At 44.9% G+C, this 13,213-nt stretch overlaps 1 protein-coding gene across 1 annotated transcript in view; it reads right to left on the bottom strand.

Moving 5' to 3' along the window:
* ARFGEF1 (ARF guanine nucleotide exchange factor 1) overlaps positions 1–13,213 on the bottom strand; it is a 144,697-nt gene that overhangs the window by 4,121 nt on the left and 127,363 nt on the right. The window contains exons 31-36 of the mRNA XM_024126954.3: positions 11,636–11,771; positions 11,415–11,553; positions 10,732–10,804; positions 6,370–6,502; positions 2,325–2,464; positions 719–887 (exon numbers count right to left, since the gene is read on the bottom strand). Coding sequence (XP_023982722.1) covers positions 719–887; positions 2,325–2,464; positions 6,370–6,502; positions 10,732–10,804; positions 11,415–11,553; positions 11,636–11,771 — 790 coding nt within the window. The remainder of the gene's footprint in view (positions 1–718; positions 888–2,324; positions 2,465–6,369; positions 6,503–10,731; positions 10,805–11,414; positions 11,554–11,635; positions 11,772–13,213) is intronic.

Raw genomic sequence — 13,213 nt, 5'->3', positions numbered from 1 at the left:
GGGGAGGGGAGAGCGGAGGGGGAGGGGGGGAGGGCCTGGGGAAGTGCAGAGCCTGGTGACCTTGGCAGGAACAGTCCCAGCTGAATGGTGGCCGCAACTTGTGTTGAATAAAGGGGAAAAGATAAGTACAGATTACTCCTTACAGAAGTGAGGTAGTGAACGGAAGAGAATGAACAAAGCCTGGGTGGGTTTAATGAGGAGCTAAAGAGGCACTGGGGATATCACGCAAATATAAGGCATCCAACACTCTGTCAGAAGAGTTTGTTGTTTAAGAAAGGGCAGCTTCCTTCTTTTTTCTGCATGTTCTGCAGCCTCTCACTCTCTGGCACCGTTTTGCACCTAATAGGCACCAAGTAACTATTTCTTAAATAAAAAATTAACTATGTCAGTAAAATTATTATAAAGCTTCTTTTTTACTTAAATTTTCCAACTTGTTCCAAAAAAAATCTACCTCCCACTTCACAGCCCTGCACTTCCCCTTCTGAGGTCTGGCCTCGGGAAAGGGCAGCTTGTAGCCTGCAGCCGGTGTCAACAGGAAGGCGCAGACTGGGTAAACAAGACGAAAGACAGTTTGAAAATCAGTCGAATAACAGTTTGACTAAACACGGGGGAGACCAATCTACCCAGGCAGCTATCTGGCTTTTTAGAAACCAGAGAAAGGCCTGTGGTACGGAGGCGGGGTTCACTGGGCAGGCAGGGGACCCCATCCACAGCTTACCCGCCTTCCACAGAGCCGTCCTCTGGTCATTGTTGGAGTTAAATGCTTTTGCAAATCTGTGTGACTCCAACAAGCAGTCCAGCAGCTTGAAGAGTTGTTGCGACGTTAGAAAGCGATACATTCCTTGGTCCTGGGTATCAACTCGAACGTCAAAGTCCACAGCATCTCTCTTTGGGAAACAAACCACCGCAGCACACGCACCCAGTCACAGAGGTCAGTGAATTTAGAACTCAGGGCTCCCCAAAGACCCGTTTTATGAGCAAGCCACAGAACTTAATGTGTGCTGCCTCAACAGAAAAGGTCCACCTTTTGTTATTAAATTTCCAGAAGCTTTGTTCTGTGCATGCTAGCTGCCTCCAATGTCTTTAGCTCCCTCCCCACAGTTCCGGACCCCCGAGCCCTGCACCCACCAGAGCCCGGCCTCCCCCCGGCCCGTTCCTCGCCCTCCCCACTCCTCGCTTCCCTCCAACAGTTTGAGGCCAGGGACTGTGAGTATAAACATTCTCGTGCATAACCCCTCACGTCCTCTTTTTAGAAACTGGCTGGCAAAACCGCCTACTACGTTGTACCGCACAATACACACGACTGGAGAAAAACGGGCTTTCTCTTTAAATCCAGGGGCTCTGGGTGCTGCCCTGCGATGCCTCCACGCCCTCCTAGCCCACTCTGCTGGACCCCTCACTCGCGTTTTTCTCTTCTCTCCTCAAGGACCTCAAACTTTCCTCCCAACCTCAAAGTAGATGACTTTGCTTCCTATCTCAGTGAGAAAACAGAGAATCTCCCACAGACTCCGGCCACCAGACAGACCAACCTGCCGAGACTTTCTAACCCAGCCGCGTTGCGTGCCCTCCTGTTACCACCGCGAACCGTCTGCGCGTCTATTCCAGGTGCCCCCAGGACTCTGCGCTAGGTGCCCCTCCATTCGCTCTGAAAGACGCTCTAGCAACTGTCCCTCCCTCTTCTGCACTGTCTCTCTCTCCCGGACTGCCATACTGCCAACCTTAATGACAAAACAAAGCGAACCCTTCTCTTGAGCCCCTCATCCTCCGCCAGCGATTAGCCCATTTCTCTGTACTCTGTCTTAACCGCAGAACTCCTTGACAGACTTATGGATATCTGCCGTCTGCAATTCCTCTCTTCTCTTGTACCCATTTTAATAATGCTTTTGTATCAACATTACAATTAAACACAACGTCAAGGTCCACCAAAGTCCACCAAATTGCTGGAGCAATTCTCTAGGGCAACTGTCGGGTGGCTTCTCACCTGCCCTACGGAACATGTGACGGGGCTGATCACACCCTTCTTCTCAGAGCACCCTCCTCATCTGACGTGCAGGGCAGCACTGTCTCCCAGTCTCCCCCTGCCTCCCTGGCTCTTGTCCTCAGGCAAGAGGACAAGAACCCGCCTCATCACCTGGAGCTCTAAACCACGGAGGCCCCCAGGCTCGGTCCCTGACCCTCCTCCCAGCTCTGTCCACTTCGTCAGTCCCACGGTTTAAAATGACATCTATGTGGCGATGGTCTCTAGCTTGACCTCTGCTCTGAAGCCCAGACTGTGGCGCTAACTCCCCATTCAACAAAAAGCAGTGGCCCTCGCACCCGCTCACCTGCGCTGCGGCTAAGTTTTCCGCGTCCTCCTTCTTACTTGTGGCAGGAAAGAACACGATGCTGTCGATGGTCTGGATGAGTTCCAGCTGCACAACACATTTAATCAACAGGGCGGCAAACAATTTTTGTTCTGGAAATTCTGTGAGGAAACCCACCCCAATGCACATGCAAACAAAAATTATTTTGAATCCGTTATAATTTCTATGACATTACAATGCTAAGGAAACATTAACACCTATGAAACCTGCACACATCACACTGAGGACAGCCTGCTTCTGCACATAAGCACTACTCAGTAAAAGCTTCATTTAATCGATATTTAGAAAAGCCTTAGAAAATTACCTTTTTAAGTAAACAAAAATATTCAAAATGACTTAGAACAGTGACTATGTTCAAGAAGGTTCCACTACAAATTTTAAGATAAGACTTAGATTATTCCTCAATAAAATGTATCAAATGGATTAAAAGCTACAATTTTAATAGCATTTACTGCAAACCCAAGTTTGACCTTTAACTATATAAAAAACCTCAACCAGAAGAAGACAACAGGGAACTAGATCTGTGAGGCAGGAAGTGGGGGGCAGACAAGATTTCTGACCACTGGGACGATACTGTGGGCCACCCAGAGCACATGTTTTCTTTGGATCCAGGTGGGTAGCTGTAGCTAAAATGACCCCATGTTTCCAAAGGGATTCATAAGCACAGAAGTCTATGAAGAGTTCCGCTAAGTGCGTGACCATAAAAGTAACCACACTGGAAGTAACCGGTGCTCTGGCACTGCGTCTCTCTGGCCTGAACGACTGCGCTCGACGGGCCGTTTCCTTAAGGAGAGACGTGATCATGGAAGGGTTTCCACTTCACTGGCCATCGGGTAAGCAAACGTAGAAATAAATGCAAGGTTCAGAACGACGACTCAACAACTGAGGAGCTGCGAGACCCGGCAGCGCTGGCCCCGCCCCAAGGTCGGTCCTCAGGGGGGCTCTTCAGGACCTGCCCAGCCGCCCACGGTGAGGGTGCTACCTGTCCATCGGCCTCAGGGCAGCGGCTCCAGCACTGGACGACCGGACAGTCCTTCAGTTTTTTCCCACTTTGCTATTATTACAAACTCCCTTTTCTGGCACCAATTTCAAGAAGTTAGTTTTTTTGTTTTGTTTTGTTTTGTTTTCGGCCGTGCGGGATTTTAATTTCCCGACCAGGGACTGAACCCGGGCCACGGCAGTGAAAGCGCCGAGTCCTAACCACTGGACTCACCAGGGAATTCCCCAATTTCTACAAGTTAAATTCAGGTTTTAGGGATTTGGGGGAGTTAGCAAAACAACTTGCTTAAATTTATTCTTATTTAGGTCATAACAACTCCTTTCCAGAGAGTTTTCAGAAATGCTGATGTACTGAACATTTAGTTCTTAGTACCAGATCTCAAGTCAAAAAACATAAGAAATCCAAGACACCCCCAGTCCCATGGCTGCTTCTTCCTAATCCTGCCTCAGTCAAGTTGTAAGAACACTTCCAGTTCCGGGGGCAGGGCATCCTGGCAGCACACCCGGACTCGCGGGCACGCTCGGGACGGGGCTGGCGCCTAAGGAGACGCGTCCTCATCAGCTCCAATGTCAGCTGTACGGGCATTCAGGGCTGTCGGCCAGGGAGCTGAGAGCTCTCCATGCCTCCCGGGGTCCTTTCAGAAGTGCAGGAGGAGCTCGGTCTCATCAGCAAAGACCAGCTGCATGTTTGGGGGACAGGACCGATTTGAACCAATTTCGTTCACAAGGGTTGACAGTGCCAAGGGTCGTATTAGGCGACCATTTCACTGGGTCACCAAAGGACGGGGGCAAAGCTGAGCAAGGATGAACAAGGGGGATGGTGGGCACTGGGTGGAGCCCAGCTGGGGCAGCGGTGGTTTCTGCGTATGAAGAAGGAACGAGGCAGCTGCCCCTCGCACAGGGTCACGGCGACACCTCCCCACAGGCACAGCAACCACAACTGTCCCCTGAGCGAAGGGAAGGGTTCGTGGGACACAGTGAACTCTTCCTCAAGGACCTAGCGGGGGTGGCACAAGGAAGGAAGTGCCAGCCCTCAGGTCAGAAGGGCAGGGGAGCAGCGCTCTTCACTCCGTTCAAGGGATGTTCCCAGATCAGGCAAGTAAAAACTTGCCGACTATATCCTTCCCTTACAAAGCAAAGTATGTAAGTTCAGTCTTGGGGCTGAGGGAGAGCAAAGCCGTGTCCTCACGGTACCTTCCAGGGCAGACCAAAGCTGTGAGGGACCCTAACAGCTACGCTCCAGAGCCCAGGAATGAAAAATGAAAACAGGCCGCTCATCACTACCTATCTCCCTTCTAAGAGGCAAGACACAGTGACTGAAGCTGGAGGCTCCTTTCAAGGAGGACACCAAATCTGTCGTCCCTCAAAAACAAATGTAAACACCTAGGATTAATAAAAATTCCCTGAAAAAAATTAACTGAAAAGGGATCAATTACCTAAATGGAAGAGCTACAAGTATAAGGCTCTTAGAAGAAAACGCTGGGGAAAATCTCTATGACCTTAGCTTTGGCTATGGATTCCTAACTATGACACCAAAAGCACAAGCAACAACAGATAAACTGAACTTCATCAAAATTTAAACCTTTGTACATCACAGAATTATTATCAATAAGAAGTAAAAAGATGACCTTCAGAATGGGAGAAGATAAATATTTGCAAATCATATATCTGACATGAGTGTAGCGTCCAGAGTATGTAAGAAACTCTTAACAACTAACAACAAAAAAACAAACAACCCAATGAAAAATAAACAAAGGACATGAATAAATGCTTCTCCAAAGGAGATATGCAAATGGCCAATAAGCACATGAAAAAATACTCAACATCATTAATCATTAGGGAAATGCAGAGTAAAACCACAATGAGACAACACTTTATACCCACTAGAATGGCTATTATTAAAAAGAAAAAGAAAACAGAAATGTTTGTGAGGAAATGTCTGAGGATGTGGAAAAAATGGAATTGCTGGTAGGAATACAAAATGATGCAGCCACTGCGGAACACATTTTAGGGGTTCCTCACAGAATTATCTTATGACCCAGCCAAGTCTGCTCCTATGTATACACCCACAAGAATTAAAAACAGGTAATCAAACAATACTTGTACACAGAGATTCACAGTAGCATTATTCATTATAACTAGAAGTTGTGACAAACCGAAATGTCCACCGTCAGATAAAAGGATAAACAAAATGTGGTATGTCCATACAGAGGACAATTAGCTATAGAAAGGAATGAACTACTGATCCATTTTACACTGTGGATGTACCTTGAACACATTATACTAAATAAGAGCCAGACACAGAAAGTCACACTGTATGATTCCATTTATATGAGGTGAGCAGAATGCACAAATCCCTAGACACGGAAAGCAGACGAGGGAGCTGGGCCGGGGAACAGGAGAGGGAACAACAGCCTAACGGTTATGGGGTTTTCTTTCCGTGTGAATGTTTGGGACCAGATAGAAGTGGTGACTGCACGTGGAGAACGCACTAAATGCCACCAAACTGTTCACTTTAAAAAAAACGGTTACTTTTGTTATGTGAATTTCACCTCAATTTTAAAAAGCAATTAAAGTTGTCCTGTTTTCCTCCAGGGAGGAGGTCCTCTTTCCTCTGTGAATCAATTTAGTAAAAAAACAGAAGGGATTCCCCTTCTTTGTGAAAAGAACTAAAGAAGGTGAGGAGAGGGGCAGAGGAGACACGGGTCGGGGCAACAGAGGGCTTGCTCCTCCCATGCCCTGGCCACTCCCTCTCTCCTCTCAAGACCCACGTGCTTCAAACAAACATCAGCTGAAAGCACTGCAGAAAAAAAACTGGCCTTGTAGGTGTCAGCAGAGTTCCCGACCATCTATCTGCCGGGGGATGTCCAAGTTGGAGCAAACACAGTAAGGAAGTGACCACACAATTACAGTATGTGTTTGTTAATAAAAGTAAAAGCAAAACTTTCATATCTTACCTATATAAAACAAAATACACAATTTATTTTTATTAAGAGAAATAACTCACTTGCTGTGGGTTTAATTTTGCTGACTTCTTCATTCACAGTAGAGACAGAAGCCAGTGGAGCTTGCTGTCTATTATCTGCAGATCTTGGCTGAATAGAATCATGAATATCTACAGATTTCTGTGATATCGTATCCTAATAAAATAAAAAAATTCATTTTAAGTACAATGAATAAAGCTTAACAATGAAAATAGTTTCTATTACACTGTTTTTTAAAAAATTACGTTGTGTCCCTATGAAAATCACATTGTACACACTGCAATTATGGACATAATGGGTAAGTTATTTAATATTACCTGCACATGGATAAGAGCTGATAACCTTTTAGAGAAAAGCTTCCTTTCTGACCCTCACTGAGATCAGGCCTGACACCACCCAAGAGCAACAGATAGAAATGCTAATAAGCTTCACTATGTGGAAAAACTTGTCAGCAATACCCATGAATTGTCATGAAATCGAAACAGAAACACACATGGTGGGCAGGGGTTTCTGCGAGCTTTGTGCAGGCTGAGCCCAGGAAAGCTTCGTAGGGGTACATTTAGGGAAGGATGTTGTCACCCAAGAAACCAGCAACCAGAAAGGTCAGTGAGAAGGTGACCAACTAGGAGAGCAGAGCATGGAGACAAGCTGAGGTTCAAGTCCAACAGAGCCACTCCAGAACCCGGCTCCAGCTATGTTGTCACCTTTGGGAAAGCAATGAATCTTCCGGAGCCGAGCTTTTCTGATCTGAAATCTGAAAACGGAGATGACACTTTCCTTGCAGGTTGTTAAGGATTTGGCAGTAAATCCTTAACACTTAACAAGCCTTTGACACTAGAGGTGTCAGACGATATATGGTAGCTGACATTACTGCTCTTTTAGCTTTACTTGGTCCCAGCAGGAGACTAGATGCAGAGCCAGGGCAGCTGCAGCTCCCAGACGGAGCCAAGGAAGAGACTGAGCAGCCTCGAGGGGCACCACTGGACCCACCGTGTTGGCCCAGCAGCAGGCGGAGTCGCCGAGCGCGCACCCCGGCACACGCTGTTCTAACGACTTCATGTGCAGCACCAGATCTAATTCCCACCACCAGACTCACTTTAACGTGAGGTTAAGCACCTTGCTGAGGCTGCAGAGCTGGTCAGTGCGGAGCCATGATGTGATCTGGGGTCTGGCATCACAGCCCGCCCTGCAAACTACTACACTATACAGCAGAGGGAACAAAAACAAAAGCCCACAGAGCAAGCAGGGAGTGGGCCAAATTTAAGAAAAACAAAAATGAGAGCAAGCTCATCCTGGGCTGGAAACAGGACGTCATAAGCGGTGGAGTCTGTGATGAACGAACAACTTCAGCGGGTCAGGGTCAAGGAGCAATGTGGGCCCGATATGCCAGATGCCACAGTTCTCAAGACACGTTCAGAGTGGTGCTCTTCTGTGAGACCTAAGTTTTAGCCACTGACAATTAGTTAAGAAATTAAAGAGCTGTCGGGAACAGATCAGGTCAGTGGGCATAGATTTGCGACCTCTGGCTTCCTGGGTTTAAAATTCAATAACATTAGTGAGAGAACAGCAGAAATCTGAATAAAGCCAGATTATATTTATAGTATTGTTTCAATAGTAATTCCCTATTTTGTTAACTGCACCATGACTATATATATTTATTTATTTTATGGAAAACACACTAAAAATTTTAGGGAAAAAAGGGTGTGTTATTTTCAAATTATTTTCAAAGAATCCAGAAAAATGTATGTAGGGAGATGGGGGAGTGAGAGAAGAAGAGGGAGGGTGGAAATAATAAAGCAAACGTAGTGCAGTGATAACACTTCGAGAAACCTGGCGTGACGGTCAGTTTCATGCGTCAATTTGGCTGGGCTATAGTAACCGGTTATTCAATTAAACACTATTCCAAGTGTCCCTGTGAAGGTATTTTGTAGATGTGGTGAACATTTACAGTTATGACTGTAAGTAAAGGAGATTATCCTCAATAATATGGGTCAAGTCTCATCCCATGAGTTGAAAGGCCCTAAGGGCAAAACTGAGATTTCCCTGAAGAAGTTCTGCCTGTGGACTACAGCTGCTCAAGAGTTTCCAGCCTACCCACCTGCCCTACACATTTCAACCTTGCCAGCCCTCACAACTGCTTAAGCCAATTCCTTGAAATTAAGGGGAAAAAATATAGGGATACATATACATACATATATTACACACACACACACACACACACACACACACACACACACGTATAGATAAATATGGACACACATAGGTGTAGATTATCTCCTACTGGCTCCATTTCTCTGGAACTGGAGAATACTGACTGATACAGATTTTGGCACCATGAAGTGGGTGCGGCCATAACAAAGACCTAAAAATGTGGAAGTGGCTTTGGAATTGGGTAATTGTAGAGGCTAGAAGAGTTTTGAGGCATACAGCAGAAAAAAACCTAAACTGACCTGAGAGACTCTTGGTAGAAATATGGATGTTAAACTCAATTCTGGTGAGGATTCAGAAGGAAGTGAAATGCCTGGTAGAGAAAGCCTGTATCATCCTAAAGAATATATATATTATATATATATAATATATATACATACACACACACACACACACGTATATGGTCATGACTAGAATGTTGATAGAAATATGAACATTAAAGGTGCTTCTGGGGCTTCCCTGGTGGCACAGTGGTTAAGAATCCGCCTGCCAGTGCAGGGGACACGGGTTTGAGCCCTGGTCCGGGAAGATCCCACATGCCATGGAGCAACTAAGCCTGTGAACCACAACTACTAAGCCTGCGTTCTAGAACCTGTGAGCCACAACTACTGAGCCCGCGCACCATAACTACTGAAGCCCACGCACCTAGAGCCTCTGCTCCGCGGCAAGAGAAGCCAGTGCAATGAGAAACCCGCGCACCGCAATGAAGAGTAGCCCCTGCTTGCCGCAACTAGAGAGAGCCCACGCGCAGCAACTAAGACCCAATGCAGCCAAAATAAATACATAAATAAATAACTTTATGTGAAAAAAAAAAAGGTGTTTCTGGTGAGATCTCAGAAGGAAATCAGGAACGTGTTATTGGCTACTGGAAGGATGGTGATCCTTGTTATAAGTTGCAGAAACCCTGGCTAAATCGTGTTGTACTACTGGGTGGAAAGTGGAACTTGTAAGTGAGGAATGATTCAGAGGGCAAAGCTGAAGCACCAGAGGGAGAAGCCGTGGGCCCCGAGGGTAGGGCAGGGTACCAAGCTACAGAAATTATCCTCAGGCCTGGACACTTAATGAATTTGTCCTCCTGGGTTTTGAACCTGATTAGGAACAGTGACCCTTTTACTCCTTCCAAGCTTCCCTTTTGGAATGAGAATGTTTACCCTATGCTTGCCCACCACTGTATTTTGCAGCAGTTAATCTGTTCTACAGGTTCACAGGTCCACAAATAGAGAGAAATTTTGCTCCAGAATAGACCACATACCTGATTTAGAGGACTTAGATGATGAGATTTGGGACTTTTGATAAGATGGTATTTACATGACATTTTGGACTTGGTGTTGACGCTACACTAAGTTGAGACTCCGGGCATGCTGGGATGGCATAAGTGACTTTGCCCGAAAGACAGACATGAATTTTGGGGCACCAGAGGGTAGATAATGGGTTAAACAGTGGCCCCCAAAAGGTAAGTCCAAGTCCTAACCTTTGGTACTTGTGAAGGCTACATGGAAACAGTCTTTAAAGTTAAGGATCTTGAGACGAGATCATTCTGAATTTGGGGAGGACCCTAAATCTAATGACTAGTGTCCTTAAAGGAGAAAGGAGGGAGAGATTTGGCTTTACACAGCTATGTTAAGATGGAGGCAGAGAATGGAGGGATGTGTGTACAAGCCAAGGAACGCCAGGGGCTGTCAGCAGCCACTAGAAGCTAGAGGAAGCAAAGAAGGATTCTCCCTTAACACCGTGGGAGGGAATGTGGCCCTGCTGATGCCTTGAGTTTGGACCTCTGGCCTCCAGAGCCATGACAGAATAAATTCCTGTTGTTTTAAGCCACTAAGTTTGTAGTAATTTGTTACGGCAGATCTAGGAAACAAATAAGCTGCGTGAAGGGTCTATCAGAATTCTTTAAACTGCTTTTGTAACTTGTCTCTAAGGTGAAATTATATTAAAGTTGAAAGTTTAAATAAAATAACATCCAATAATATCTTCAGCTTGGTATGTAAATCCTTATGTAAACTGGTACCTGCCTCTTGCGCTCTCAAAATCATTTTACTCTGTCTCAAGACCATCTATATTTTACGACATCTATTTAAAAGAGCTGGGCTCATATAAAAGAATCTGCCCCATGGTAGAATACTTACCACAAATAGTTAAGTAATTTAATATATGCTTTATCTGTTAAAACTTACCAGCTGTTTTTCACTCACAGGAGACGGAGGTGCGGGAGCAGCTTCTCCAGAAGCAGGACGCCAGGTCAAGAGCCTTTAAAACACCAAAATCATACCAGTCACTGAGAGTGTGAACCACGCCGCATCCAACATGTTTTGAAATGAAACGAGCTGGGAAGCAAGTTCAAGGTGTCCTACAAATGATCCAGGTGCCATCAAGTCATTTAGCAAGACTATGTCTTAAGTTTCCCAATCAGTAAAAACTCCACTACAATTCAATTCCAAACTTATCCCTTAGAAAAAGATAATTAACCGTAAAATACAATATTTACAATATTGTAATTCAAAATACAATAAATTTTCCTTAGATTATTACATTTACGGTAACTAAAACAAATGCTGAGATTTTCTTTTTTTAAAATTCAGAACCACTGCTTGGTTTAATCTGGATGAATAAAATCTTATTAAATCACTTCATTATGACACAAATTTTAAATGATCAGACTAAAAGTTTGGGTATATAAAAAATTTAATTCATGTATTTGTTACGTTTTTATAGGAGTCTGATTTGCAATAAACACAAATTCAAAGAACACTGAGATATTTTAAAAAGGATTTCTCTTATGAGAAATCACTAATTCCTATCAAACCTTTTATGTCCATCATTCAATATACAAATATAAAGTTGTATAAAATCTTCTTACGCATGTGGAATTGTGGTTTTGAAGATGTCCAGTGTGCAGTTACAAGTTTTATCCCAGATTTCTAGGGTAAATTTTTCACCATTCAGAATAACAACGTTCTCTAAGCAGTTTGTACCAGATCGTGCTAACTGCTCATTGTCTAGAAAAGAAAAGAGCAATTCATTTGTGTATTACCAGGGTCACATTTAACACTTTGTGTCACTTATCTGGTACAGACCTACCTTGCTGCACACACCAGTAGAGCTGGGCAAAAATGTCATCCAAAAGTACATCACTGAGTACTTCTAAATACTGGGTGAACACGTCGCAGATAGCGTAAAGCGCGTGATTACATGTCGTTGTCATCCACTCAGCTTTCTACAGGGGAGACGGTCATTAAATGAAGGTCAGGCCATTCATCAACTACTAGAATTTCAAAGAAATATGTTTACTTGCTTGCTTATTTATTTATTTAATTAATTTATTAATTTATTTTTGCGGTAGGCGGGCCTCTCACTGCCGTGGCCTCTCCCGTTGCGGAGCACAGGCTCCGGACGCGCAGGCTCAGCGGCCATGGCTCACGGGCCCAGCCGCTCCGCGGCATGTGGGATGGCCATGGCACACGGGCCCAGCCGCTCCGCGGCATGTGGGATCTTCCCGGACCGGGGCACGAACCCGTGTTCCCTGCATCAGCAGGCGGACTCAACCACTGTGCCACCAGGGAAGCTCTGCTTGCACATTTAAAATGTAAGCCTGTAGGTTCCTTTCAGAGCACTTAACTCCTTGAATATGACATTCACCTCAACTTTATATCTGATCTATTTCTCTTCATTATCCCATAACCATCTGCATATAAAATAACTATTTTCTGCACTGTTTTATTAAAAAAAAATCACTGCATTGTCTGGCTATTAACGCTATGACTTTTCTAACATAGACACTAATAACAACAGTTGGTCTTGCTCCAGAATATGATAGAACATGGAAGAAAAACAGAGGAAGGCAATAAGAATTTATCCAAGTGGGTTAGCATAGGTTTAAAATAAAATGGGTGTAAGTAGGGGACTTCCCTGGTGGCGCAGTGGTTAAGAATCCGCTTGCCAATGCAGGGGACACAGGTTCGAGCCCTGGTCCAGGAAGATCCCACATGCTGCGGAGCAAGTAAGCCCGTGTGCCACAACGACTGAGCCTGTGTTCTAGAGCCCGCGAGCCACAATTACTGAGCCCGCGTGTCACAACTACTGAAGCCCACGCACGTGCCTAGAGCTGGTGCTCCACAACGAGAAGCCCACACACAGCAACGAGGAGTAGTCCCCACTCGCCATAACTAGAGAAAGCCCACGCAGCAACAAAGACCCAACACAGCCCCCCCCAAAAGGGGGGGGAGTGTAACACAGCCCCCCAAAAAGGAGGGGGGAGTGTAAGTAATTTCTTTGTTTTTTTTCAAATGGACTAATCTGGAATAATTTTTATACATGGCTTTGTGCCAGGGCGTAAACATATGTCTACTTAGTCCACTTTATAAAATGTTTTAAGAGTCTACCTGTAGATCTAAAATAAAATTTTGTGCAGGTCAGAGAGGCCCCCAAATTTGCATTTAATACACTATATCTGGGACAAAACACAAAGACCTCATGTTCTTTCCCACACTTACTGAAACACATACTGTAACTGGTCTGTAGTAAAAGACTTTGAAATAAATAAATAAATAAATAAATAAACACGCATTCCTTATTCAATTCAGAATAAGAAGCCCTATGGATATTAAGGAGAGTTACTGATTTTTTTTTTTTTTTTTTTTGCGGTACGCGGGCCTCCCT

This window comes from Physeter macrocephalus, chromosome 15, assembly GCF_002837175.3.
Source record: "Physeter macrocephalus isolate SW-GA chromosome 15, ASM283717v5, whole genome shotgun sequence".
Classification (NCBI taxonomy): Eukaryota; Metazoa; Chordata; class Mammalia; order Artiodactyla; family Physeteridae; genus Physeter; species Physeter macrocephalus.
The sequence above is the reverse complement of the archived record's forward strand: the minus strand, read 5'-3'. Positions and strand labels throughout refer to the sequence as shown.